Source organism: Ammospiza caudacuta, chromosome 2 (genome assembly GCF_027887145.1).
Source record: "Ammospiza caudacuta isolate bAmmCau1 chromosome 2, bAmmCau1.pri, whole genome shotgun sequence".
Lineage (NCBI taxonomy): Eukaryota > Metazoa > Chordata > Aves > Passeriformes > Passerellidae > Ammospiza > Ammospiza caudacuta.
In genome coordinates, this window is record NC_080594.1 from 29,779,180 (window position 1) to 29,807,116 (window position 27,937).

The 27,937-nt window shown below is 47.0% G+C and overlaps 1 protein-coding gene across 1 annotated transcript; it reads left to right on the plus strand.

Annotated features, from left to right (window-relative positions):
• The first annotated feature begins 683 nt into the window (after positions 1-683).
• On the plus strand, positions 684-27,719 carry ATP1A1 (ATPase Na+/K+ transporting subunit alpha 1). Its single transcript, XM_058799961.1, has 23 exons — positions 684-939; positions 8,425-8,529; positions 9,724-9,783; positions 10,777-10,980; positions 11,334-11,447; positions 11,956-12,090; positions 12,246-12,363; positions 12,796-13,064; positions 14,064-14,262; positions 15,645-15,754; positions 17,136-17,270; positions 17,799-17,991; positions 18,472-18,647; positions 19,179-19,315; positions 20,619-20,769; positions 21,310-21,478; positions 22,062-22,216; positions 22,559-22,682; positions 23,451-23,596; positions 23,723-23,853; positions 24,423-24,524; positions 25,708-25,799; positions 26,244-27,719. The coding sequence occupies exons 1-23, from the start codon at positions 928-930 to the stop codon at positions 26,270-26,272; spliced, it is 3,066 nt and encodes a 1,021-aa protein (XP_058655944.1). The 5' UTR covers positions 684-927; the 3' UTR covers positions 26,273-27,719.
• Positions 27,720-27,937: the final 218 nt, after the last annotated feature.

Genomic DNA, 27,937 nt, shown 5'->3' on the forward strand with positions numbered 1-27,937 from the left:
AAGAAAACCCCGAAACCAAACAAAGTGAACAGACACAAAGTCCTAATTTCTGCATCTGTCTCTCCCAGAATTTGAAAGGTAAGGGAAGGATGACCATAGCCAAACTTGGTCCCCTAGCCGGGCTTGCTGAGCAGCAGAGGGCACAGAAGGCTGCCCCCAAACTCTTCACTGAGTCCTGAACCACAGAAGAGGTTTCAGGCAAGGGCATCTCCCGCGGGACGGGAGCGGAGCGCGCTGCGGCTCGGGCAGGCTGGCAGCCCGGCAGGGACCATGCCCAGCACGAGGAGCGTGGGTGGACGGGGAGCACCGGGGCGCCTGAGCCTCTCAGCGAGCGGCGGCAACACCCGCGGGGCACCAGCGCTTGGGGGCTCCGGGCGGCCGCAGGGCCGAGCCCCCGCAGGGCCGGCGGGAAAGGGGCCCGGGGAGCCCCGGCCTGGCGGCGCCGCCGCGGAACGGGCGCTCACTCCGGCGAGGCGCGGCCGGGGCTACCCGGGCGAGCCTAAAGGTGAGCGCCCCGTCCCGAGATGCACCCGGGAGGGCGGAAAGGCCCGCGGGCGCTGCGCCTCGCCAGCCGCGGGCGCTGTCCCCTCCCCCAGCGCCGCCCCGTTCACGCCCTTTCAGCGCACGGGGGTGGTGCCACAACGGGCTGGGCGTGGCGGACGAGCGAGGCTCTTTATGCGGCGGGAACCCGGCGGCGGCCGGAGCTGAGCGCGGTTGCGGCGTCGGAGAGGAACGACCCGGGCGGGGGCAGAGGGGGGCGCGGCGAAGGCGAGGAGCCGAGGAGGAGGAGGAGGAGAAAGAAGAGGAAGGAGCGCGCCAGCCGGAGTGCTCCTATTGTTCCGCACCTGCGCCGGCCGGGACACGTGGCGCCGCTGAGCCCCGCTCCTCGACCCCCGTCACTTGACCCGCACGCAGTCGCCCGGCACCATGGGCAAGGGGGTGAGCGGCGGGGCCGGGCCGGGGCGGGAAGTGGGAAGTTCGAGGAACCGGACGGTGGCCGGTACCCCTTCGGCGAGGCTGCGCTTTGTGTGTGCCGGGCCGGGGCGGCCACGTCGGGCCGGGTGCGAGGGCGGCCGCGGCCGTTGGCGAGCGGCGCCGGTGCCGCCGGCCCCAGCAACGTGCGAGGGCCGCCGCCCGCGGGAAGGAAGAGCCGGCCGAGGGCGTGGCGGAGCCCGGGGCGAGGAGCCGGCGTCCCAAAGCCCCCGGCTCCTCCTGGAGGCCGTGTCTCCCCGACGAGGGGCCTCTCGTTCGCCCGCAGCCTCCGGGGCTGGTGTTATCTGGTGGCCTTGCGGAGCTGGGGAGGGAGCGTGGCTGCTCCCGGGGCTCCTGAGAGTACTTTAGACTTTCCTTGAGACACGAGGCCCGGCATGGGGGGGACGGGAGAAGGGGAGCCCTCAGCGTTGTTAGGGCTAATTTGCCTGTTGGTAGCAGTGAGGGTGTGATGGGAGATGGTGGCAGAAGAGAGGCGGACCCGGCTGAGGTCTCCTGTTCTCTGGGGCGATAACTTGGTGCAGAAGGCTGTGCGGTTCCTGCAGCGGTTTTTACCCCTGGATCAGCATTGTTTCTTCTCATATAGGGCGGAGAAGTCTTTAGTTCAGACCGTATCTTCTAACTAAAGAAAAGTGCATGTGAAGGCTGTTGGGGGATGTTGTGCTCCAGCACTCGTGTGTGGAGCAGAAACAGCTCTTGGCTTGTTCTGATTTCATTTTATGTCAGAAAACTAGAGACTAGTTTCTGGGGTTTGTTGCTTGGATATTTTTTCCAAAAACTTCGAATCTTTCCCGGTATGTCTTGCGTAGTTGGAGGTGTGTAGGTTCGTGTTTACTTTTGGTTTAGCCGCATTCCTGTAAAATTCCCTGATTTCTCTGCTTCCTGAGGAGAGGCTGGCCGTGCAGGGCCATGGCAGCGGTGTTAGCCTGCTCCCTGCCAACAGGTGTTCTGTGCTTCCCGAGCGCTGTTCAAACATTGACTTGACTTTGTATTGTCCTCATCGGTGCAGTACAGCAGCAGCAGTGTTGACATAACTGCGTGAGTAGTAGGGAGAGCTGCAAGACCGTGGCTGAATGGAGGGTTGCTTGGAAAACGGGCTGTGTGGGGTGGGATTTCAGCGCTTGTTCTGTGTATGGGGTTCCTTTTCCTAAGGAAGTTCTTCTGTTGCTTGGCAGCCCAGCCTGTTGTATTTAAGTCCAGTAGGCAACAGGGTGTATGGACAGTAAAATTCATCTAGGAGATTAAACATTGAGGAGAGATCTGGCAGTGTGGGCAGTATTCTGAATCTTTTTTAAATGATCAGAGCAGCCTTTGAGTTGTGTGTCTATGCAGGACTGCAGCACAAAACGCTTCAGGGGCTTCGCCTGCCTTGGTGGGACTAAGGAAAGGTACAAACGACTTCCAATGTAGAAAGCTGTCTCGCTCCACTTCAGATTTCGGAGGTTGCATGGATAATAAAGCAATTACCCTGAAACTGAAGCGCCGCCGCAAGGGATAATTCAGCGGGGATAATACGGCTGCCTCATGCTTTCTGGTAGCAAGTCACAAGATTTGCTCCTTCGGCGCTGAGAATGTGTTTGACTGGGGACCCCCTGGAAAACGGGCGTGTGGGAGAGCGAGGCAGTGGAAAAGGCGGAGTGTGGATGCAACACTGAGCAGCATGTGCCTGCCCTGAGTTAGGGTGCCCAAAAGGGAAACTTCTTCCCCATGGGTGCGTGATGGGATGGAAGAGGAAAAAAGAGCCTAAGTGTGAGAAAACAAGCTTCTTCTCTCTGTGGCTGTGAGGAGAAGCTGAGTCTGTTTTACTTTAAATGGTAATGGGGCAAGGGGAGGGCCAGCTGCTACTCCGCAGCCCAGAAAGCAGATTATCCAACGGGGGGGGGGGGGGTGTGGAGCGGAGGAAAGCACTCTGGATTTCATTCCTGTTCAGAGCCGACTGGAAGCTGGTGGTAGACAGCAGTGTGTTTTGCTCCATCTCCCTCACTGCACAGGCATTGCGTGGAGTTGGTGGTGTGTGGTTGGGGACGTTTCTGGAGGTCAGCTTTGCCTTAAAGGCCATGAGGAGGAGATGTCCTTCATTTAGATCGATTATTCTAACTAAAGCAAAGTGTGCCTGAAGCCTGTTGGGAACAGTAGTGAAGACTTTTTGAAGCTGGATGCTGTGATCAAGCACACTTGTGTGGAGCAGAAACACCTCTTAGGTAGCTCAGATTTCCTTGAACCCCAGTTAAGGGCCTTTTCCCCCTGTCAGAAACTAGGAAGGTTTATTGCATAATGGAACCAGTTGAAGGGAAATAATGCAAATCAAAGCAATCCTTATCTGGTGCAATTAAAGAAAATCTTACATATTACCTTCCCCTTCCCCAATCTTATTCATTCCTTTATTACTATGGCTATTTTATGACAGTTCACTTTTTATTACTGTAGCTAGAGATAGTCCATTTTCCAAAGAAAACCCTGGGCTTAGTCAGCGCATGTTTCTGGAAAAACGGGAACACGGGCAGGGCCCTCTGCCAAGTGATGTGAGCTGTACAACCCTCTCCAGTCCTCACCTGCTGAGAGCTGCAGCTCATCCTTCACCCAGGCCTGTCCAAGGGGCAGCCTTCACCAGCTTGTCTAGGGGAAACCTGCATCCAGTCCATTCCTCTTGATGTGTTTTCAGCTACTAGAGATGTCTGGAGTTGTGGTGACCATTTATTACGGGCAAAAAAGTGAGGAAGGTGACTCTTTGTAGTTGGCACAGCACCAAAAAACCTAGGCTGGGCTACTCAGCTGTGCAGTGATGACATTTGGAAAGCCCTCTCTGCTCTTGGGTCTTCACACAACTCCAGAGCAGTAGAGTTGTTTGTCCTAATACCCAGACAGGGTTTAAGGTGTGTGGGTGGTCCTTGTTTCATCCAGATTATTAAAAACTTGATTAGGTTTACATCTCTTCTCATGGGAGAGGAGCTTGTCCTTTCATAATTTGGGAAGCAGCAGACAGTGCACAATTAGCAATTACTAGCTGTTGAGTAAAAACTGCCTTGTACTGTCCTGGATGCTGAGAGTCTGATCAATTCATGCAGTTTAAATTTCTGATTCGAGATAGGAGATTGAAGACAGCTCTTGGAAGGGAGTAAGAAGGATCCAAAGAAGCTGTTCCATTTCTTGCTAGGATTACATAGGGTCATGGAACAGAGTTTCCAGTCCAATAGGCAGAGTTAGTTTTATGACTCATCTGGTTAATATATTTACTGTCTCATAAGGCAGCAGGACAGTAACTTTTCTGTTTTCTCTGCACAATTGATTATAATGACATAAGCACTAAAACAGACCAGGCCTCCAGAGACTGCATAATTTGTTTTGGCTCTTACTTGACATTTCTTGTTGGATTAGGTGATCTTAGAACAGGGTACTTCTGAGCTTGTCTGCTGATTTGTACCCCTCCTGTTTCCTGGTCAATCATGGCTTGTATTGAGAACATCAGCCTTGAATGGCTCAATTAGTCCAGAGCGGAAAATCATCAGCTGTAGCTGAAAGACAATAGGATTTTCTGGGGGATGTATAAAACTTCTTACACTGGTGTGTACAAATGTTGTGCTTAAGCCAGTGGAAAAAAAAATTAATCTTGCAGGGAAAAAAAAGAAGCTGCATTGTTTTTTTTCTGAGGCAGTTTTGATGAGTCAGTTCTTGGGCTAAGTCAAGGAACAGGGGTGACATTTCTGATGAGACAGACCTTCCTTTGTGTTCGGGCCATGTGATTAAATCGTGATAAGATGTGGATGTGGAGTACCACAGGCCTTCTTCTCTTTGTATAACAGGAAAAGAAGGGGAGAGCAGGGAAATCCTACAGCGCCGAGGTGGGATGAAAACCTCTTCCCCTGGCAGCCCAGCCAGCACAAGCCTTTGTTGAACTGATTGGGCTCATCTTGCAGGAAGGGAGGCAATGGCCCCGGAGGCACAGAACAGGGGCAGGACTTGGACTCTGAAGCGTGTGTCAAGTTCAGATTTGAATGATTGAGCAGGAAGTTCAGATTCTGCATTAAATGATCCTGTAACAGGAGCCGAAGCTGATTCTCCTGACTTACCTACTTACCTTTTCAGTAAGGGTGGGATGTAGTAATAAAGCAACAGAGGGAAAGTACTGAAAGTATTGTGCTTTTTTTTTTTTTTTTCCCAAGCTGGGGAATTGCTGAGCTCCTCTGTAAGATAGACTCCATAGACTCCACTAAGACCCAAATACTTGGGTGCTTAAAGCAACAAGTAACTCTATCCACTCTTTGTTCTGACTGGAGCTGATCACTGGGGTTTTTGGGTTTGTTGTTTTTGGTTGCTGTTTTTTTTTTAAAGCAAATCATGCTTGAACAAGGGCAATGAGCCTTTTCATGTTTGCCCACTTGTAGATTGATTCGGCTGCAGCTGAAAAAGCTTAAGCTCTCCTATATTCCTGGGTTATTCACTTCCCCCAATGAGAAAGTGGGTTTCTCACAGTAGTTTCAAAAAACCAGGAGGTTTTTAGATCACTTGCAAGCAGTTGCCTAGCTTTTCTTGGGGAGAAGGGGTGAAGCTGGAGGTGTTGGAGTGGTCAGACAAGGCACTAGCTCCTTCACCTTCATTAGGAATCATTTCTCATCTCAAGCAGCAATCAAGAGGCATGTATTTTGTGCAGGGCCGTGTTTGGACTTGTCTGCCATAGTTCCAGCAGAAGTCAAAGTTGTTTCCTTCAGAGACTGAAGGAGAGAGATGTTTGATGGTGGCTTTTTGTGAATTGCCCTGTGGCAAATTCCTGTGATGCAGGAATGCGAGGACCTTGCTGGTTTAAGTACCGTGGCTTTCACTTTTTTAAAGAAGGGAAATGAGAGTTTAGGTGCAGGGAAGAGAATGTCAGGAATGCTGACAGTCTGGAGTTCCGTGTCCTTTTCCTGGATCAGTGGAGGCAAATAGCTTTGCTCTGCTGTACTTACTAAAAACTGTTTCCATTGCACAGCTCCGCAGTGGCATGCAAAGCTTGCCTTTACTGAGCAGGGCAAGGGGAGACTTCTGTGCATGTGACTATGGCTATGTGTGTGACTGTGGCTGCAGAATGTTGCACACAGAGCTTTCTCAGAACAGTAAAAAAAACCCTTGTCTAGATGTGACTGACGGGTTCTTTCAGAAAAGTAATGGTCATCCTTCTTTTTTTGGTGCAGTTTCACTTTTGGTTTTGGTTTGTACTTCTCTCAAAACAGATAATAATTTCCTGTGCTAGCTGCTTATCAGGACAGGTCTTGGATGCAAACAGTAGTTCCTGTGTCCAGGTCACTCAGGAATCCAGCTCTCAGGCATCCAGTTTGTGGTTTGAGGTGTTCATGCAAAGAACAAGCGAGGCAGTGCCTTTGAAACCTTTTCTTAATCTCATTAAAGATTTGACTCTGGTGCCACTAAGTGCTGTTTCATCTTAAAGTTCTTCTCAGAGATCTTATTAGGTGAAAATCTCATCACATAAAACTTGGCAGAGTGTGGGGATGTAATTGGTCCCACACAGAAGGGAACAGAAGATTAAATGATGTTTATGTGCACTAAGTCATCATTTGTTTGTCCTTAGATGCTTGTTTACCCCATTATGACTAGATCTAAATCTTTGCATGATTTCATGTAGAATTCACCATAATAAAAGTGAATAAAAATCCTACTGAATAAAGAGGCTTTAAGCAAATCATCTGCTCTGTGAAGTGTAAGCAGGACTAAGCACAGATTGAATCTGCAGAAGTGTACTGCTGCTTTGTATACCATTCTTGCTGCTCAAACTGCCATAAATTGAAAGCAGATTCCTGTTGTGTAAACTGGCCAGCTAGTTTGCCAAACTGAGAATCAAAGTGTTGGAACTTAGCCCCCAGAATAGACCAGCAGAGGTACCACCTCTTATTTATCTACAGTTGTTAGGCTGCTCCTCCTCACCAGAGGATGTGGAAGGCTGGGAGGGAGGAGGAGGAGGAGTTAATGTGCTGAAGGAAACATACGTTTGCTCTCAGGAATTGGTTTCTTCTGCTCTTCGTCACTTTTCCAGCTTGAGCCAGGGCTCACACGTCAAGACTGCCTGAGCAGTGTACAGCTTGCTTACCTCCTTGCTAGGCTTGTACAATGTCTGAGTCTAGTCCGTGTATTGGGCATGATGCCAAGCAGACTTCTCTGTTCACTAGCTCGTTTAATGTAGTGGCATGACTGTTGTAGAATCATGTAGGTTGGAAAAGACCATTAGAGTAATTCAGTCCAACCGCTAACCCAGCATTGCCAAGTCCACCACTACATCATCTCTCCAAGTGCCACATCTACACATCTTTTAAATACTGCTGGTGACTCAACCAGTTTCCTGGGTATCCTGTTCAGGGCTTGACAGCCTTTTCTGTGGAGAAATTTTTCCAAATAGCCAATCTAAACCTCTCCTGGCACAACTGGAGGTAATTTGCTCTTGGCCTGTTGTTTCTTGGGAGAGTAAACCAGCACCCACTTGGCTACGGCCTCCTTTCAGGGAGTTGCAGAGAGCAGTAAGGTCTCCCCTGAGCCTCCTTTTCTTCAGGCTCAACAACCTTAGCTCCTCATCAGACCTGTGCTCCAGACCCTTCCCCAGCTCTGTTGCCCTTCTGTGGGCACTCCCCAGCACCTCAATGTCCTCCTTGCAGTCAGGGGCCCAGAACTGGGCAGAGCGCTCAAGGTGCAGCATCACCAGTGCCAGGCACAGAGGGACTGTCACTGCCCTGGTCCTGCTGGCCACGCTGTTGCTGACACAGGCCAGGATGCCATTGGCCTCCTTAGGCACATGCTGGCTCATATGGGGCCACTGTTGACCTCCAGGTTCTTTTCCACTGGGCAGCTTTCCAGCTGCTCTTGTCCCCACCTGTAGCTCTGCCTGGGGTTGTTGCGATGCCAAGGCAGGACTCAGCACATTGCCTTATTTAACCTTGTGTTAAATCTTGTGTTGTTTGTCTCAGCCCATCAGTCCAGCCTGTCCAGATCCCTGTGCAGAGCCTTCCTGCCCTCCAGCAGATCAACCCTCCTGCCCCACTTAGTATTATCTGCAAACTGACTAAGGATGCGCTCGATCTGCTTGTCTGGATTACTGATAAAGATATTGAACAGCACTGGCCTCAGTACTGAGGCCTGGAGAACACCACTCGTGGCCAGATGCCAGCTGGATGTAACTCTGTTCACCACCACTTTCTTGTTTCAACCCTCTAGCTGTTTTTTACCCAGCACTCAGTGCACCTGTCCAAGCCACAGGCTTGTCCAAGCAGCCTGTTTCTCCAAGAGAATGCTGTAGGAAACAGTGTCAAAGGCTTTGCTGAAGTTTAGGTAGACAGCTTTAATAAACTGTAATAATTTTGTCTGCCTGGCAGTCTTGTGTGTGTATAGTTCATGTCTGCTGCTGTGGAATTTGACTGTAAGATGTTTCTAATAATGCTGAATCTTCCCTTGCAGGCTGGAAGAGACAAGTATGAGCCCACTGCTACATCAGAGCATGGCGGAAAGAAGAAGGGGAAGAAGGAGAGGGACATGGACGAACTTAAAAAGGAAGTTGTGATGGTAAGAGTGCAGGGCACAGAAAGAGCAGCTCTAAGGATGTTTGCAATGCCCAAAGCCCTGTCCCTAATCTGACTAAAAGAGAAATGAGCTGGTGTGCTGACAGTATGGTGTGACTGAAGGTGCTGATCTCCCTTCTCCTCCCCTCTGTCCCCAAGTCAGATGTGCTGTGAGTGTTTCGGCATCAAGATGAGCACACAGTAGACCCTGGCAACATCAATTCTCAAAAGGCACTTGACACAGAACCTAAGTCTGTGTTTGCCTGCATTACCCATAGCACAGTATGGATGTATTTCCTCAGCTCTGCATAGCAGCATTACAGGCTTTATTGTGCTGTCATGTGAGTGGGACTGCTGTTTTCACTCCAGCTGAGGAGTGGAGGCTGTACAGCTCCATTTACTGCTGGCCTCTGCTCAGACTGACCTCAGTGTTACTCCTTCTAATCATGTTTGAGGCTGTGGGGAGTCTCTCCCATCTCCATCTGTGAAAGCTGGATGATGCTGTATCTGTCTGTGAGCATCATCTGGCTTAGATTTGCTGTCCTTAAAGGTGATGCAGATTTTGGTTCTGCTCCATGGGTTTGAGACTGTGCTTTAACATTTTTGACCCCTCTGTTAGGAAGAGGGGATTCTAAATATTGCTCAAAGATTACATTCCATGTTCAGTAGACATGTGTACTTTAAGCATCTGCTCCTCCAGTGCAAGTTTTTAAGTGAGGCACTGCTCTGAACCAACTCAATCCAACTGAAAAATTGCCAGGCTGTGAAAAGAAGCCTCTTTAGGGAAAGAAACACTTCCCCCAAAGTAGTGCTTAATATGGCAGCGCTACTTAAAAATGTGTGAAATTACAGGTTTAATCTTCAGTGCATTCCTACCTTCCCAACTCCTTTTTTTCCCATTCCTCTCTCAACCTCCCAAAAAATCCACCCACTGAGGTTTAACAGAATCTGCTGAGGGTGTAAGGACTACACTGAAAGTCATACTTTTTCAAATAAGTTTTCAAGTGTCCAAATAGTCACAAGAATGCTAAAGATTAGACTATGCTGAATTCCAAAATGAGTTTGAGATTTCTCTTCACAGAAAGGATGAGCTAGAGTCCTGCTATCACACCATTACAGATAGGAAACCTGGGGTGGGAGGTGGAATTGCTGAGCTCTTTTCTCACATTCTTTTCTCTTCCAACCATTTGTCTTTCAGGATGACCACAAGCTGAGCCTTGATGAACTTCATCGTAAATATGGAACAGATTTGAATCGGGTAGGTAAACATTGTATTCCTTCCTTCTTTGCCCTGATCTGAAAAGAAACAGCCACAGCTCAGAGCATTTCACAAAGGGAGATCTGGGTGGTCAGATTTTGGTATGGTGTTTTTTTTCTTTCTGTGTTTAATCTCCCCTCCTCCAGTTAAGTTTCTCGGGCTTTGGGAGAACTGTTGAATTCACAAATACTTCTCTTTATCCTCCCACTGAACAACTTGACTGCAATACTTTAGCAACTTTGCTTCTAACAAAGTCACTCTTATCTGCCTCTGAGTCGTTCAAGGTCAAGTTGATTCTTGGTGTTATTTTTTTCCGGAGGAGCATGTAATGAGGACAAGTGTTTATGTTGCAAATATAGTCTAGAGAGCTAGCATATGCCCAGAGACTTAATGATGGCTAGTACCAGTTAAAATTCTGCCTTTCTGCACTAAGAGGTGTGCAAATGTCCTAGGCTACGTTAGAGTCCAGTGCAGAAGCACTGCAGTGGTTTTACATTTCTGCTGTTGTTTGCTTTGCTTAATGCATTTCTTGTGCATGATTGCATTTAGCATCAAGTCTGCTCTTTAAAACAGTACAGCAACTTGCATTTTTGTGTCCAAAATCTTGGCTTCTGAAAGCTGAACTTCCTGGAAAGTTGTTCCAACATGTCATCACTTTTATGGCCTCCAGCTTTCACTTGTTCCATAATTTGATGAGGGTGGAAGGCGCTGTGCTGTTCCAAAGTCTGTGGCTGTAACCTTCTTGTCCTGCCCTTCTTCTGTGCTTGTAGGCCCATGGCCTGCAGGCTCCTCAAGTAGCATTCAGCATCCTCTAGCTCCTGTTCTGGCATGCAGCTCTCACATCCTGCACTTGTGTTGTGGAACCCTGGCAGCTTTGGACATCTCTGTTTTCTGTTTGCAGCTCCTTGTTGCTGTGGTAGAACTTGAGCAAATTCAGACCTACCTTGTGCAGTTGGTCTTTGCACAATGCCTAAAAAGAAACCTCTCTTGTAGGGTTTGACTACTGCACGTGCAGAGGAGATCCTGGCTCGTGATGGCCCAAATGCCCTCACCCCCCCGCCCACCACTCCTGAATGGGTCAAGTTCTGTAAGCAGCTCTTCGGAGGATTCTCGCTCCTGCTCTGGATTGGTGCTATTCTGTGTTTTCTGGCTTACGGCATACAGAGCTTGATGGAGGAGGAGCCCAACAACGACAACGTAAGTAAAAATGTCTGTTTACCTCCAAGGCAAGCTGAGCAGCCTTTTGGGCTCAAGGCAGATTAACTTCCTTTAAGCATTCAGTCCAGAAGCTTTTCCCATAAGCATGGGAAATTCAATGTGTGAGCTTAACGTGCTTTGGAGTGCTTCCACATAATGAAATGAACAGGCAACTTCCTTTGTGTTGTGTTAACAACACTATCTTATGGACAGCCTTTGTGTTCAAAATGTTCAGAGACTGCAGGTACCTTCATGTTTGTGATGGGGCACTCAAATGCCAGGTAATTAATTTGGACAAACTGGAAGCCTTTCAGGCAGATTGTCCTCTGACTCACTTTCTCTGCTCTTTGCAGCTGTACCTGGGTATTGTGTTGGCAGCTGTGGTTATCATTACTGGCTGTTTCTCTTATTACCAAGAAGCAAAAAGTTCCAAGATCATGGAGTCCTTCAAGAACTTGGTGCCTCAGGTATGGAATAAATAATTTCCTTGTTGTCTGGCAAGCCATAGCTTGTTTAAAAGTATGAATTGTTTTAAACATCATCTCCAATTGCAAGGGCCTGGCTGTTAATGTGGGTTACTAGCTCTTAATTTTGAGGGATCTGAGAGACTGCTCCAAGTAGCTATGCTAATAGGCCAAGGTAGTTCCTGAAAACCTCTGGGTTCCACCAGCTTGTTAACTATCATAGGACACTTTCTCTGTAGTCTGGGGAGTTCTATAACTGGTGTGATAAGCACTAAAGTTTGAATTCCTTCATGGACAATCTGGATCATAACTATCACACTGTCATGTTGGTAACAAGGAGCTTTAATATCAAGAAAAAAAAAACAACTTATTTTTCTTAAATAGCATATATATCAGATATAAACACCTTAGTAGAAACCTTGTAGAAGGACAGCATAAAAGATTCTCAGATCTTTGGAGCCTTTTCCTAAGAATTGCTTTTGACACAGATTGTTTCTTCACTGCCTTTCAGCAAGCCCTTGTAGTCAGAAATGGTGAGAAGATGAGCATAAATGCTGAAGGTGTTGTAGTTGGAGATCTAGTGGAGGTAAAAGGAGGAGACAGAATTCCAGCTGACCTTCGGATCATATCTGCACATGGTTGCAAGGTACAGTAGTGACAGGCTGTTGGGAAACTTCATTCTGAAGGAGGATGAATTAGTCTTCTATGCTGTGAATTGGGGCTGGAGTGGAGAAGGATGGGGAAAGTACTTAGTAGGCATCTCTCTGCTCATGTATGACAAAGTACTTTCTTTGTATGTAGGTGGATAACTCCTCACTTACTGGTGAATCAGAGCCTCAAACCAGGTCTCCAGACTTCTCCCATGAGAACCCACTGGAGACCAGGAACATTGCCTTCTTTTCCACCAACTGTGTGGAAGGTATGTGTGTCTCCTACTGCCCTGAGGTATGAGCAATGATACTGAGCTGTACAGATAAGCAGGGTGGAAGTTCCATCAAAGTCCTTGCCCCTTCCAACTGCACTACTCTAGAGTGGGTAAAGACTCCACAGCACTGCTGGGTGTTTTGTTCTTGCTTCTTTCAGAGGAGCAGCTGTGTGGTGTGTCTTCCAGCCTGTTTTATTACAAGTAAAAAATGTTGAAGTGCAGATAACGTAGCATGAACCATGAGGTAGATCTGTATGAAGTACTGCAGCTGCAAGAAGCAGGAATGTCAGACGTGTCTGGCAGGACTTCTGCTGCACCTCTGAATATGGGGGTCTTTGTGCTGAAGCCCACCCAGGACATCTCTTCCACACCTACAGGATATTAAGCTGTGTTGTTTTTGTTTTCTCAAACCCATCCCTCCTCCAGGCACTGCCCGTGGCATTGTCATTAGCACTGGGGATCGCACTGTGATGGGCCGAATTGCCAGTTTGGCTTCTGGACTGGAAGGGGGGAAAACTCCAATTGCCATGGAGATCGAGCACTTTATCCATCTCATCACTGGAGTGGCTGTGTTCCTGGGTGTCTCCTTCTTCATCCTGTCCCTCATCCTTGAGTATACATGGCTGGAGGCCGTTATCTTCCTCATTGGGATCATTGTTGCCAATGTCCCTGAAGGGCTGCTTGCAACGGTTACGGTGAGTGAAGTTGGAAAAAAGATTGAATTTGGTCCTTAAGGAAGTGGAGTGCTTTATCTCAGTGTGCATTCAGAGAGGTGAACACTGAAGTAATGGAAGGTGAGCGTGTAGGGTTGGGCTTTATAAGTTCAGTGTATTTTAACTAATTTCATGAATCAACATCAAGTTCTGCAGCAATTTCTCATAAGGATGGGGTCCCTAAGTTATACCTGCCCAGAAGCTTGGCACCATACAGCTGAAGTGAGCAAGACTAGTTCTAAGTCCTGCCTTTTTCAGTGGCAATATGGGGTTTTCCTGCTACATCCAACAGAAACCCTCATGCACATCAACCCTTCCAGTCCTTAAGGGCTGCCAGAGGATCCAGCAGGCTTCACTCCAGCCCCAGCTTTTGGCCTGGGATCTGTCACAGGTTTCTGGAGGTTTGGTGTCCCTAAGAGAGGTCGTGAGAGTATCTAGGTGTTCTAGGTGTATGGAGAGTGGTGGTAGACAGAAGAAAATGCTTCCCTGCTGCTTAGGAGGCAGAGTAGCAACCAAACCAGGAAGTGAACAGTTGGGAACTGGAACCAGATAACAGCCTCCAGCAAGAAAGTTAGCTGGAGCTGCTCACTTTCTACCCTAGCAACTTGCAAGCCTTATCACCACAGCTAATTTAGGCCTGCTCATATGTGGCTTGCCTTCACCTATTTTTGAGAACTCTTATCGTTAGGAGGTGGCAGCTTTGACTGAAATGTTAGTCTGAGGCATGTTTCCTTCCTAATACACTGAGGAGTAGGAGGCTGAAGCCTGTTCTGGAGGTTTTGTAATGAGGAAAATGTCATTTAAACCTAACACCTGAGCTGAAGTGTTGCTGTTTATTTTGCACTGTCAGGGTGAGCAAGGAGTTAGGCAATCACTGCAGGGCCTGGGAGCTGGTAGTTATTCCATGTGCACATTGAGTTGGATAGCAGTGTTACTACTGCACTAGTGCATCTAGCCTGACATCTTCTTTGTTGTCCCCAGGTATGTCTGACACTAACAGCCAAGCGTATGGCTCGTAAGAACTGCTTGGTGAAGAACCTTGAGGCCGTGGAGACCCTGGGTTCCACGTCCACCATCTGTTCTGACAAAACAGGCACTCTGACACAGAATCGTATGACAGTTGCCCACATGTGGTTTGACAATCAGATCCATGAGGCTGACACTACAGAGAACCAGAGTGGTAAGACAGCCTTGCTGTGCTTGAGGCATTTCATTAAAAAATGGCTGTTTCTGTGCCTGCCTGGACACTGGTACTTCTAAGAACCTGTGTTTGTAGCTCTTCAGTCCAAGTGATGTTCACAATACATGGATTTCTAATGTACAGTCTAGAATGAGCATAAAAAAATTGAAATGACACATAGAAAGCTTTGGCACTGGACCATGATTCTGTTTAATCCTTAAACTCTGTTTAGCCTGCCTTTTGTGCAGAATTACTCCACTGGAATTTGAGCCTCTTGAATATTCAGCACCATATGTTTGTCCTGTACATAGAAATATTCACAAAGTACCTGATTATCTTTGCTAAAATATATCTTGATGAAATTGCTCAATCTTAAGTCTGTTGAAAGTATGGACAGCAGAAGTGTTGGCCCTGATAATGACTTGAGGCTGGACATAGATGGCAAGTTCCCATGTGGAGCTAGCTGGTTGTCTTTGGACAGGGGTTTTCCCAGAACATCCAGGTTGTGTTTACATAGTGCCAGCTATGCACGTAAGACTTTAGCAGGAAGTTTCTCCTAGTTGATAAGAATCTGAAATCTGTGCGCTGTACAACTGAGTGAAATGCTTATCTCTCCAAACTGTTCAGTACAACCAAACTCAGGAGTTTCCTAGCTGTTGTCTACCTTGTGAAATGCTGTGTTTGCAACACATTATTAGCATAAATATTTTCCAGTGGTGCTGCTGCACCCTGCCCTGAACCAGTCCAAAATGTTGTGCTTGTCTGCACTGCTTTAAAAAGCCACATTATTTAACACTAATGCAAAGTAATGAGCTATAAATAGATCTTTTGGAAGCCCTATGCCTGGCAGTGGTTGGCTTGGCTGCGGTGAAAGTAAACCTAGAAGATTTCACTTCATGGAAAGTATGTTAGGTTATCGGTTAACTGTCTCTTCATCTCATTTAAAGCCAGCTTAATAGCCAGAATGAGAGAGTTTCTTTATTTAAGCATTGTTTCTTTGGGAGCTATTTCATCCAGTTCCTGGGTTGATAGATAAAGTGAGACAAGCTGGAGGTAGAACCCAGCATCCTTTTCTCAAGCCCTCTGAATGAGTGTTATCTGTCCAGAATTCCTTGGCTTTGTCAGTGTGTCCCTCTGTTGCTGCTGGATATGGCCATTACTGGAATCTTGAAAGCAGAGGTGTTCTCTTACACTGATGCTATCTTAAAATAATCAGTTCTTCATCAAGCATCTGGGAAGGGAGAAGGAATGAAAGAGATGCAGTGATGCTCTGAGTGTTTCCTGTTTGAGATAAAGGTTTCTTGGTCTTAAACCTGTGGGATTTGTCAGCTTATGTGACTTTCTTGAGGGGTGGCTTTTTTACACTCTTCCTCTGCTTCCAGGTGCTTCCTTTGACAAGAGCTCAGCCACTTGGACTGCTTTGTCCAGAATTGCAGGTCTCTGTAACCGTGCTGTGTTTCAAGCTGGCCAGGAAAATGTACCAATTCTCAAGGTGAGTTCCCCCAAAAAAATGTGGGTCTTGTTCCTCACCACCATCCTCTCATAGTGGTGGTGAGATTACATCCTGTGGGTCACATGAACCTGCAAAGTGGAGGTAGCTGCCACTCTTAACCTTTTCTGCAGTCTAGCACTCTTAGAGGAGGTGTGCTGTGGGCAGGGGAGATGGGATTGAAAAGGCATTTTTCCCACAGCAGAATCCCTGCCATCCACTGCCATCTACACTCAGTTTGGGAGGCCAGATATTTCACATAGGGCTGGAAAACAACAGAAGGCTTTCCTAGGCATTTCCCAGTATCTGGTTGTTCCAGGAATTGCTATCTCTGGCATTTGTACACTTCAAAGCCACAAACACCTGGTGCTGGGAGAAGTAAACATCAGAGCAGGGGGAGCAGTGCTTGTGGGAGACTGGCTAGAGACAGTCTGCTCTCACTGGCAAGTCTCCTTGAGCTTTCACTGCTTCAGTGCTGGTGCAAATGCTGGCATAGCACCAGTTCACATTCCTCCTTCTGAACTGTGACCCAGCCAAGGCTGAAATTAACCGTACAGTGCTTATAATCTGTCAAGTATTAGTCATGTTGCTTAGTAAACTTATTCCCAGGGGTGTTCTGATGCAGTGGTAGTAGAGATGATGGAACAAACTATTTTTCCCCAGCACTCCTCTGACCGTATCTTAAATCTACAAAATGTGACCTGAAGTTAAAGAGCTGGAGTTCTTCCTGTTTAAGGAAGGCTTGGGACAGAGAAGTTTTGAGAAGTCTTTAGATACCAAAAAATAGTAAAGAAATGGGGAAAAAAAAATAGCTCACAGATAGAGAGTCCAGAAGGGCAAGAAACACTTGGTTTCAATTGCAGCAAAGAAAGCTCCACCAGGACATTGAGCACATACAGATCTCCTGGGCTGGGAACCCCCATCCCTACCAGTGCTAACCTTTATGGGGAAGGGACAGATCAAATTTCTCCCAGTGCCTTGATAAGCTGATGTTATCCTGGAGTGGGGGGGCACATGGAAGTTTCTGTGTGTATGTAGTCAGTCTTCATCTCACATTAGCTGTTCTTCATGGCAAGCAGCTTACAGTAGTTCTCAGATTTGGCCTCACTTGGACTGACTGTACCTGGTTATGTGACTTTCTCTAACCCTTTTAAAGGGCTTCTTGACTTTGTCACAAGAAGACTGCTGCTCTCTTAAGATAGGAGGCCTGGCTTTCTGAAATGCGGTACTTGTTGGTACTAGATAATAGAATTATTTATTCTTTGCTTTCATATAATCTTATGTAGAAGCTGGGACTGGACTGTGGTGAATTTACGCTTAAAATCTGTTTTAAATATCCAGTCTTCTGTGGTTGTATGTTTTGATAGTTGTCTTTTTTCCTCAGCGAGCTGTGGCAGGAGATGCCTCTGAGTCTGCACTTCTGAAATGCATTGAATTGTGCTGTGGTTCTGTCAAGCAGATGAGAGAAAGGTATCCCAAAGTGGTGGAAATACCATTTAACTCTACCAACAAGTACCAGGTAAGCAGGTGTGCTCTTGAAAGGAGAGCTGCTGTGTGAAGTACTTGTGCGAATTTGTACACAGTTTGCCTGAAAACTTGTTCTGGCACTCAAATCTTGTCTAGCCATTACTTGCTTGAAGACTGTTCTATAAATCTAAGTTTACCATATTTGAACGTGTGGGAGCTGCACTGACACTAAGGTGTTAGCTGCTAACAAAGGATCAGACATGCTCTCAACCTGTGTAGCAGTAGTGCACAGAGCATGGAGTAACTCAAATCTGGGAATAGGAGTGAACTGCTGGGAAGTGACCTTAACAGGTGACACTTGAATGCAGAACAGGTCATTACAACACCTGCAGTTACACATTAATGCCAAAGAATGCTCAGATTCCTTAGTTTGTGAACCTCTTTAAAGTGTGGGTAAGTGAAAACTAGAGCAGAGTATCACGAATGGCCCTGAGCTGCCATAGTTGCAGAACACTGATGTTGGTTACTGTGTCCTTCACAGTACATGTTTATAGAACAGATTCATTTCTTCCACCCATAGCTGTCTATCCACAAAAACGCTAATCCATCAGAATCCCGTTACTTGCTGGTGATGAAGGGAGCTCCAGAGAGGATCTTGGATCGCTGCAGCACTATTCTTATCCATGGCAAAGAGCAACCACTGGATGAGGAAATGAAAGATGCTTTTCAGAATGCCTACCTTGAGTTGGGAGGCCTCGGGGAGAGAGTGTTAGGTAAGGAAAAACAGCCTGATTACCTTGGAAAAGATTTGTCCTTCATGTTCCTGTGCAGTCCTCACAGATTAAGTGAAGGGTCACTCTGTTCCTGCAGTGTAACCATAGAATTAAGGTCACTTCAGCAATCCATGTAGGGACAGTCTTGCCTTTAATCTAAAAGTCAGCCTGCAGGGTCTGGTCTGCAAAGTCAGCAGCGAAGTCAGGTAGATCAAAATGCAGCAAAGCATTTGGGACCTTCCATGGGACGACACAGTGTTGGGTTTATTCCACTGCACAGGAACCAGGCTGTGTCTGGGCACCTAGCCACAGCTGGTAGCTATCAGGATAGGAGCGTGACTCCTGTCTCAACAGCCCTGGCTAAACCTCTGCCTAAGCTGCCCTGTTATTCTTGCACAGCTGTTTGCAGAAGCAGTAAGTGTTCACTCTCTGCCTCCTGATGTGTAGGAACAGAGTAAATGTGGGTTTGATGTGTTACAGGATTCTGCCACTTGGCTCTGCCTGATGATCAGTTCCCTGAAGGCTTCCAGTTTGATACGGACGACCTGAACTTCCCTGTAGAGAAACTCTGCTTTGTAGGACTGATGTCTATGATTGACCCACCTCGTGCTGCTGTGCCGGATGCTGTTGGCAAATGCAGAAGTGCTGGGATCAAGGTAATTTATTCCTGGGTTGAAAATCACCTCACTTCATACCTGGGGAAATAAAGGGCTTCCTTGACCTCTTGTATTACTGTAATGTGAGTGGATGAAGGAATTGATCAGGATTTAACCACTGCTACTTCAGGCTTAATTTCCAAGGTAAATACAAATGGTTGTGTGTTCATGAACTGAAAAATGAGTGAAACTCCAAGCTGCTAGGGCGCTGGCAGGTGCTGAGAGCATGGTGTCCCAAAGCACATGATTTGGCTTAGAGTGCCACAGTACTGACTGAAATGAGAAGGAAGCACAGGCTGGAGACAGAACTAGCTCCATTAGCTCAACATGGACAGTTTCTCGTCTTCTATCCACCTCAATCCCTTGCATAGTGGTAGCAGGTTACAGGCTGCACCTCAGACTTGCTCTGCACTAGGGCTCGCAAGTAGAACAAAAGACGTGTGGCCTTTCCAGTGCAAGGGACCCTGCCTTTTGGGCAGTGCTGCTCTGCAGGGCAGGCAAGGCTTCCATGGCAGTTTGTTTGCATTTCAGGTTATCATGGTTACTGGAGACCACCCAATCACAGCCAAAGCCATTGCCAAGGGTGTTGGCATCATCTCCGAGGGCAATGAAACAGTAGAAGATATTGCTGCTCGACTCAACATTCCTGTCAGCCAGGTCAACCCTAGGTAATGTCTGCTGGGAAAGGCCAGACCTGTTCAAAGAATTCTGCATTTGCCTCTCTCCTTGCCTTGGATAATCCCTCAGCATCTCCCCTCTGTACACGAAAAGATTGGCGTTTGCTTAGCTCAGCATATTGTTGCTCTGCAATGTGTATCATGAGTTATGTGAAGAATGCACAAAAGATTGCATTAAATGTCCGTGTCTTGTGTGTGGGAAATACTTAAGAGTAAGACTGTAGGAGAGCAAAGGGAGCAGGATTTATGCCAGGTAGAGGAGTTGACACTAGTGTGTAGCTACAAGCAGAATAAATGTAAGAAGGGAACTCCTTCCTCTTAAGGGTTAATGCTTGCCTTCATAGCCTAGCTGGGACTGAGGCATCCTCAGAAAATGTGCTTTGGCATAAGTAGGCTGTTTGCAGAATGGCTGGGCTGTCTGCATTGCTTAGCTTGACCCAGCCTGTGTTTGGGCTGGAGGACAGCCATGTAGCTTATGAACTGTGAATAGAGACACCCTGTGAAATGAAATTGCTTGGGTTTTTTTTTTTTTTTTTTTTTGTTGGTTCTTTTTCTTTTTAGATTTTGAGGGTAACTTCAAAACCCAGCAGTGCAGGCTGGGGTTGGCCGGGCTCTGTGACTGAGCAGGTCAGCAGCTGGCTCTAAGGGTGGGGAAAGAATTTCCCTGTCTAAACTGGGTGATGTCAAGAGCTGTGTGGACAAGTCTCCTAGACCTATAAGGGATGGTATGCTGGGCTGGAGAGAGATGGTATTTTGCTGCAGCATGTAGGGTACCAAACCAGTCTAAATATAACATTGCATGCTTTTGTGGCCAAAGGGTGTAAATTAGTTGGAACTTGCATGATGTAAACACTCTGTGAGGTACCATGTGTCACCAGTCACATGGTCATCAGTCTATTGCAAAAAAGATTGCCTGCTGAAGACAGCAGCATCTCTTGAAACCTTGGAAGCTAACTACCTGAGCCAGGAGTTCCTTTTTTTCAGAGAGGCTGAGATTTGTGGGAACAACTAGTCTTTGCTTTGATGCCTTTTAGAAAGCTATGGAAAGAATTAATTTGCTCATGAGGGTTTTTGTCTGTTGCTTGGTTCTGTTTTATTGTCTTTTTCTTGGTGTTCCTCATCTGCCTCTCAAAATTTTGAGCATCCGACCTCTGTGCAGATGCTGCCTGGATTAGTATTTAGTCATAGCAGAAGTTGGTCTTTCTCAGAGCACTGAAGAACCTTATTTTTATGGGGCAAGTTCAGCTAATGAGAAACTTACTGCAAAGTAAAACATGCCTTATCTTGTTTTCAGGGATGCCAAAGCTTGTGTGGTTCATGGCTCAGATTTGAAGGACATGACTAGCGAGCAATTGGATGACATCCTGCTTCACCACACAGAAATTGTCTTTGCCAGGACATCTCCTCAGCAGAAACTTATCATTGTGGAAGGCTGCCAGCGACAGGTAAAGAGAGGGAGAGTAAGGATGTCATAGTAGAGAAGTGCCCAGACATTTATATGTAAACTACCAGGCTGTTCTGCTGTTGAAGTGCTAGGGCTAAGTCTCCTCAGTGCCCTCATGTAAAGAGCCAGATTAAATCTGTCTGTCAGCAGCCTTCAGCTGCTGATGTCAGGCTGCTCTACAATACATAAATATAAGGGTCTGACAGGAAAACATCTTCAGTTTGTACTGAGGCTTTCTTCTGATCCTAGGATGTTCATTAGTAAACTTAATTCCTAAATTCTCTGGATGTGCTTGGGAGAGGAGGATCCAACATGCTCATGTGTTGTCCAGTATCTCCTTTCAAGAGAGCAGCATGGTTCCCTTGATGAGCCTGATCAGAACAGGGAAAGAGTGAGGGGAGGGCAAGGAGGAACTGAGGTCTCTTTACAGCAAGGTGAAATAGTTTTTTGTGCTTCATCTGTAAGGTAGGAGAACACTTTTCTGCCAAAATCATGTCTTACATGATGATTTCAGTCTTGCTGTTCCTCTCTTTGTGACTAGGGTGCCATTGTAGCAGTCACAGGTGATGGTGTGAATGATTCCCCAGCCCTGAAGAAGGCTGACATTGGTGTTGCTATGGGTATTGCTGGCTCAGATGTCTCCAAGCAGGCAGCTGACATGATTCTCCTGGATGACAACTTTGCCTCCATTGTCACTGGGGTTGAAGAAGGTGAGTCTATAACTTCTGTGCAGTGCTGGTAAAGTAACATGCTTCAGCATCCCCTCTGAAATAGAGGCACCTGGGGGGGGTCTTTGAGCTTGCTTCCATGACAAGAGTTTTCAAGGAGAGGAGCACTTTTCCTTCTCCCTTCAAAGTTTTATTTCTTTCCATGGGTGTTCTGCATGACCCTTTGGGGATGGGTAAGAGTAGGAAGCAGCTGAGTAACAAAAGCACTTTGTGCTGTTGCCTAACACGTGACCTTACAGTCATCTCTGCCAGCTGAGTGTGACGTTTTCCTCCCTGATGGAGAAGTAGCTCTCAAACAGGAGCAGAACAGAGGGTCCCTCCAGGGGCTCTTGATGATGTCCAGAAACCAAGGCTGTATGCAGTGAGCCCTGAGTGCTGTCACCAAAGTGTCACTGTCCACAGGTGTTGTGGTGCGTGGAGCAGTCTCACCCTTACATACGAGAACCCTTTAATTTGCTGCAGTAGTATTTTGCCATTTGGTGTTAGCACTGAGGCTGCCTGTGAGCTGCTTGGCTGCCTTCTGCTGACAAGTGAGAGTTACCCTGCTCTCTCTTCCTTGCCCCAGGTCGTCTGATCTTTGATAACCTGAAGAAGTCTATTGCCTACACCTTGACCAGTAACATTCCTGAAATCACGCCGTTCCTGATCTTCATCATTGCAAACATACCCCTTCCTCTGGGAACAGTCACCATCCTCTGCATTGACTTGGGCACTGACATGGTGAATGTGGTTTTTTTGTCTCAAGAAAAAATGTGCATGTTCTTAGGTACCCTAAAGAAAGGACAGGTGGAAGGAAAATGCTTAAATAATTTCCTCTAGTGTTCTGATTTAAAGTAAGGGACCATCTGATACTCCTTTTATTCACATTCATCTCATGGCTCTTGAGTCTGAGGATCTTTCAGCTCCTTGTAAGGACAAACTGGGGAAAGGGAAGGGGGTAAGGTCCTTTTGGAATATCCCTTTTGTTGGGGAGTGCTGTTTCTGGCACTGAGTACATGGGACAGGGAAGACTCAATACAGTGGAGAGTTGAAACTCTTCTAAGAGCAGTCTGCCACCCTCAGGTCCCTGCTATCTCCCTGGCATACGAGCAAGCAGAGAGTGACATCATGAAGAGGCAGCCCAGAAATCCCAAAACAGACAAGCTGGTGAATGAACGGCTGATCAGCATGGCCTATGGGCAGATTGGTAAGCTGCTCTGTTTTCTCTGGCACCAGTTTGAACTTGGTGGTAGCAGGGGTTGTACACACTCTTGAGTCAGTGACTGCTCTGCTTATTTTGGTAGGGTTGAGGTTTGGGGTGTGTAAACCAGAACCTCAGGCTGTAAAGAACTTCCAATGATTCTTCCCCCATGGCTTATAGCGGTGGCTTGTGCAGCTTGATCCATTGAATCGCTTTCACAGTAATTTTGTTTAATTGCACAGCGCTGTAAAGGAACTGGCTGGCAACCAGCTCTCCTCTGGTTCAGACTTGTTCAGCAAGAACATAGATCCCATTGTTAGTTTAATTAGAAGTAAAGGATTCTCTCCAGCATATCCCTAAACACACAGCATTAGAGCTTTGATTAAAGGCAGCTACAGAGATGTGCCCAGTTCACAGGATGGGAGCTCAGGCTTAATTGCAGCAGACCTTGGGAACCTTCTTGACTGTATTTTGCAAGGGTTGGGGGTGGGCAAGGCATAATAAGAATACAAAGGGAGTTTTATCTTGTGTCCTTGAGTATGGTGCCAGAACAGAAGTAACTCTGTACAAAGTTGGGGGCAGAAGCTGCTCAGCAAAAAGATTACAGCTGAGTTTGATGTTAGTGTGAACTATTTCTACAGCTGCTGCTTGGGACATAGAGCACTGCAAGGAGTAATTTTTAAGGTGGTTAGGGTTGCCTACAAACTGTTGTTCTGTTATAATTGTTCTGCACAGTAGCCTCATCAGTTTTATCATCCTTTCTTACCTGTTTAGGTATGATCCAGGCCCTTGGAGGTTTCTTCACCTATTTTGTAATCATGGCAGAGAATGGGTTCTGGCCTTCTGGCTTGCTAGGGCTCAGAGTTCAGTGGGATGACAGGTGGATTAACGATGTGGAAGACAGCTATGGGCAGCAATGGGTGAGTTTTGAGGCACAGCCTAGAGGCTGCCAGCCAAAATATTAACACCTGCTGAACCTGATGTGAGCACCAGAGAGCAAAGGCAGCGTGTCTGAACAAATGTTCTCTGCTTTGTCTTCTTCCTAGACCTATGAGCAGAGGAAAATAGTGGAGTTCACTTGCCACACAGCCTTCTTTGTCAGCATCGTGGTCGTGCAGTGGGCAGACTTGATCATTTGCAAGACCCGGAGAAACTCTGTCTTCCAGCAGGGGATGAAGTAAGTCAGCCTGTCCATGGAGAAGATTTAGAATTGAACTCTGTGTGTTCTCCAGCACACAGCACTCTAGTTCTTCATCCCAGCAGTGTCTGGGTGTTTTGGCAGAAGTCTTGACCAAGACTGCCTTGGTAGTGGGTAAAAGACTGGGTGCTCTCTTATGGCACTTTGTTGTCAGGCTGAGACACTGAGACAAAGAAATGGTGGCTGCTGTTGGCATTGTCTGTTGGCATTGTCTGTGGAAGCTAGCCCACCTCACTAGCACACAGCCTTGGTCTCCTGATCTTGTACATCAAGAGATCTCATGGCATAAACTCCAGCTGCCTCCTGAATTTGTGATGAAAGTAATTGCTGGTTGATTTGATAATGAGCTGTCTCTGAAAAGACTTAAAATACCATCATGGTAACTCTGCAGTTGGCTTGGATGGATGGCCTGGTGGTCCCCACCTGATAACCTTCTGGGCTGGACTGGAATGTCTGTTTCCATTCACTCCCATGTGGCAGCTAGGTTGTTTTTTAGAAGGTAATCTCTGAAAGTACTTTGTTCTTGACTTCTTTCCTGTCTCTTCTAGGAACAAGATCTTAATATTTGGTCTCTTTGAGGAGACTGCTCTGGCTGCCTTCCTGTCCTACTGCCCTGGGATGGATGTTGCTCTAAGGATGTATCCTCTGAAGTAAGTTGCATCATGCTTTTTGTGTAACAGATTGTACCACAGAACAATAGTGCTTGTGTGGGGAGATGGATAAAAGTAGTTGTGAACCAGTGGAGCATCAAACCTAGTCTTAAAGAGTTCAGGTTAGAGGGTGTCTGTGATCCTTTACTGTCCTGTGGCACACTGGGTTTTTTTTCACTGTGTGTGGAATGTTTATGAGGAGCCTCCTGTTCAGTGCCTCACTAAAAATCAGTGATAGAACTTCAGTACCAGTGTGCTCTAGTGCAGCTGCCTCTTGCACTTATTTCCTGGAGTATTTTTATGGGAAGGGTACTGCACCTCCAAAGAAAGCCAGTGGCATTGTGTGATTCATAGGCCAGATGACTTCTGGGTACTGAAAAACTGCTGATGACGTCTTGTGCTTTTTTCCTACATCCCTTGGGAAGAGAACAAGTAGTAAAGTCTTTTAAAAGCTGCTGCGTAGATGCAGATGACCAGTTGATGCACACTAACTTTCCTAATGGTTGGGAAGGTGCCAATATTTCAAGTGTTGCTCAACAGCATTGCGACACTTCATGGCAGAGTTTAGTCTTAAGCCAGAGGACTGTTCAAAGTTTAAGTGTCATGAAATCTTCATGGAAAAAAAATAAATCCTGGTACATCACTCGCTGCCATGATCTAGTTGAACAGTTAGAACATCGACTGGACTTGATGATCTTACAGGTCTCTTCCAGTCTTGAACTTCTGTGATTCTGTGATTCTGTGATCTTGCATTCCAAGAGTTGGGTGCTGAGGTGTGAGTGTTTCCTAACAGGAAAGCTGGCCTCTGCCCAGTGCCTGCAGCAGCTGGATGTTAGTGTGTGTAAATCATGAGGGGAAGCAGTACAGTTCCAGCCAGCAAGGCTCTGGGCACAAAGGTTGTGTACTTAGGGGAAGTATTGCTTGATTGGTAGTGGGGAGGTGCTGGTACAGAGATGAGCAAAGGTGCCATGACACACCTTGTGTTGAAATTATTATCCAAAAGTGAATTAATCTATTGCAGCAGAAAACCTGGTAGTAATTCTTGGCTTGGAGGATTCTTGACTGAACTGGCAAGCTGGGTCATGCCAGCCTTCTTGCCCTCGAGTGTGCCATCCAGTCAGAGCTGTGCCAGGCCAAGAGCATCTCCATAGCCCGTGTTCTCACTGTCTCCTCTCCCAAACAGGCCGACCTGGTGGTTCTGTGCTTTCCCATACTCCCTCCTCATCTTCGTGTATGATGAAGTCAGAAAGCTCATTATCAGGCGCAACCCTGGCGGTAAGAATCTGCTGCTCATCTCTGTGTTCCCTTCCCCACCTCTTCATGCTGCTGAGTTCTCCAGAAACCCCAGCAAAGCTTGGGGACCCCTGAGCACTATTTGGGGCTGTATTTTGCTGTGTTTTCCCCTTCCTCAACATTAATTGTGCAGTTAGTTCAAATTAAGGCCTTCTTGCTATCCCTACATTCTTTCCCATTATATAAAAGTATAGATGCACCGAAGTAGATGGAAAAGACTGATTAATGCTTGGATAGCTCTAGAAAGCTGGAAGAGTTCCTGAAAGCTGGAGAATATAAATTTGGCAAGATTTCCCCATTGTGGCAGGTCACTTATTAGCTCAGGTGCTACAGTGCAAGTTTTCAAGAACCTAGAAGGAGCTCTCATGAGCCTCATACTTGGTTTGCCTTGAGACTAACTCTGCTTTCTCCCTCCTTTTCCTTCAGGCTGGGTGGAAAGAGAGACCTACTACTAAAAAGTACCTGTAAAACATTCCACGCACAGCCCATGCCACCTCTCCACCATCTCCCCTGTGTGCATACTTCATCTTTGCAAGAGCATTACTGTGTCTGAGCAGGAGTGAGCTGAAAACTAAAGGAAACATGAAGAAACATGGACTGGAGGAGAAAGCAAGGGGGAGGTTGGGGTGGGGGGGAAGTGTCCGACCATCAGTCCAGGGGGATGAGAGTTTGAGTAGTTTTATGTGCCTTTATGTTTTTGTAAAAGGAAACCGAAGATTTTATATGTGGATTTTTACAAATAAAGATGGATTATAAGAGGATGCCCCCACATGGTCTTAGGTGGATGTTTTTCTCGAGGCAAAAACTGGTTCAGGGCAGCCTCTCCACCCTGGCTTAGGGTGTGGTGGTGAGTGCAAGGGTTAGTCCCTGGCTTCCTGTTTTTGTAATAGGGAAGCAGAGCTGCTTGACCCACAGACAACAGCATGTGTAAAAGCCCTGGTGCACCTTACCCATGCTCAGTGCTTAATGTGACAAACTGCTGCCAGCACTTGGATCTCACAGCTCAGGAAGCTTCCTTGGCTGTGCATCTTGGCTTCTTTGAGCAAATGCAGCATTGAGTGGAGAGAAGAGCTGGCCTGCCTTAAGGGGCTCTTTGCTGGGCTCTGACTGAGAGCAGGCTTCCACTGACTGGCACTTGGATCCAAGCAGCCTTGTTCTCAAAATCAACACTGATTTTCTTGCTTGCTTAGCCAAGCAAGGGATAGTGTTTCCTGGTGACCTGTGTGCATGGCACATGCCCTGTCCTCATACTGGCTCGTGCCTCCTGTGGAATGAGGGCAGGGGCTGATCATGGATTCTGCATCCTCCACTTTTGAGGAAGGCATTGCTGTTGTCTGGGGTCTGAGCTGCCTCTGTGAGCTGAAGTGAGTCATGCTGCTTCCCTCTGAGTATCTAACCTTTTTCCTGTATGCTTTGATTTACTGTTAATGCCTGTATGGCTCTCTTTTGTGAGAACTCTGTCAGAGAGCTGGCCTTTTGCATGTGGGCAGTCACCATGAAGTCCTAACTATTCATTGCTCCTTGTGCTGTTATGCTAAAGGAAGCTGGAGATGCTTCAAGCCCTGTTCCTGAACTACTGGCCTGTGCCCCTCTTAGATATGTGTCTATCTCTGCAAAGGATCACTAAACCACAGCACTGAAAGGCTCTGCAATTAAAACTCCATGTTGTCATCCCTCTTTCCTCATAAATTTTTGTTTTTTTAAGGTGGTGTTTTAAAGCTGGGTTGCTTACCTCATGTACTGAGCAATATAAACTCAGAAAGCACTAGGGAGGGAAAAAATGAGAAGTTGAGGGTGGCAACTGTTTCACTTTGTCTTGGACACTCTACTGTGGAACCCCCAGTTGGAGATGATTAAAAATAATAATAAAGTCTTCCAATTGTTGGAGTCTGCCCATGCTAACAGTTGAATTGATGCAACTGAGCGTGCGGTGATCCCAGCTGGGAAGGGGAGATGGTGCGTTGTACTAAGGGAGGAACCAAAAAAGGTGGGATGTGTGTTACTGGGTGTGATGATGACTGAGGGGCGATGCAGAAATGACACTCAGTCCACCCAGGCGTCACACTTCCTTGACTCGGGCATTACACTTCCTTAAACGTTATGGTCCGTGCCTGAGGCCC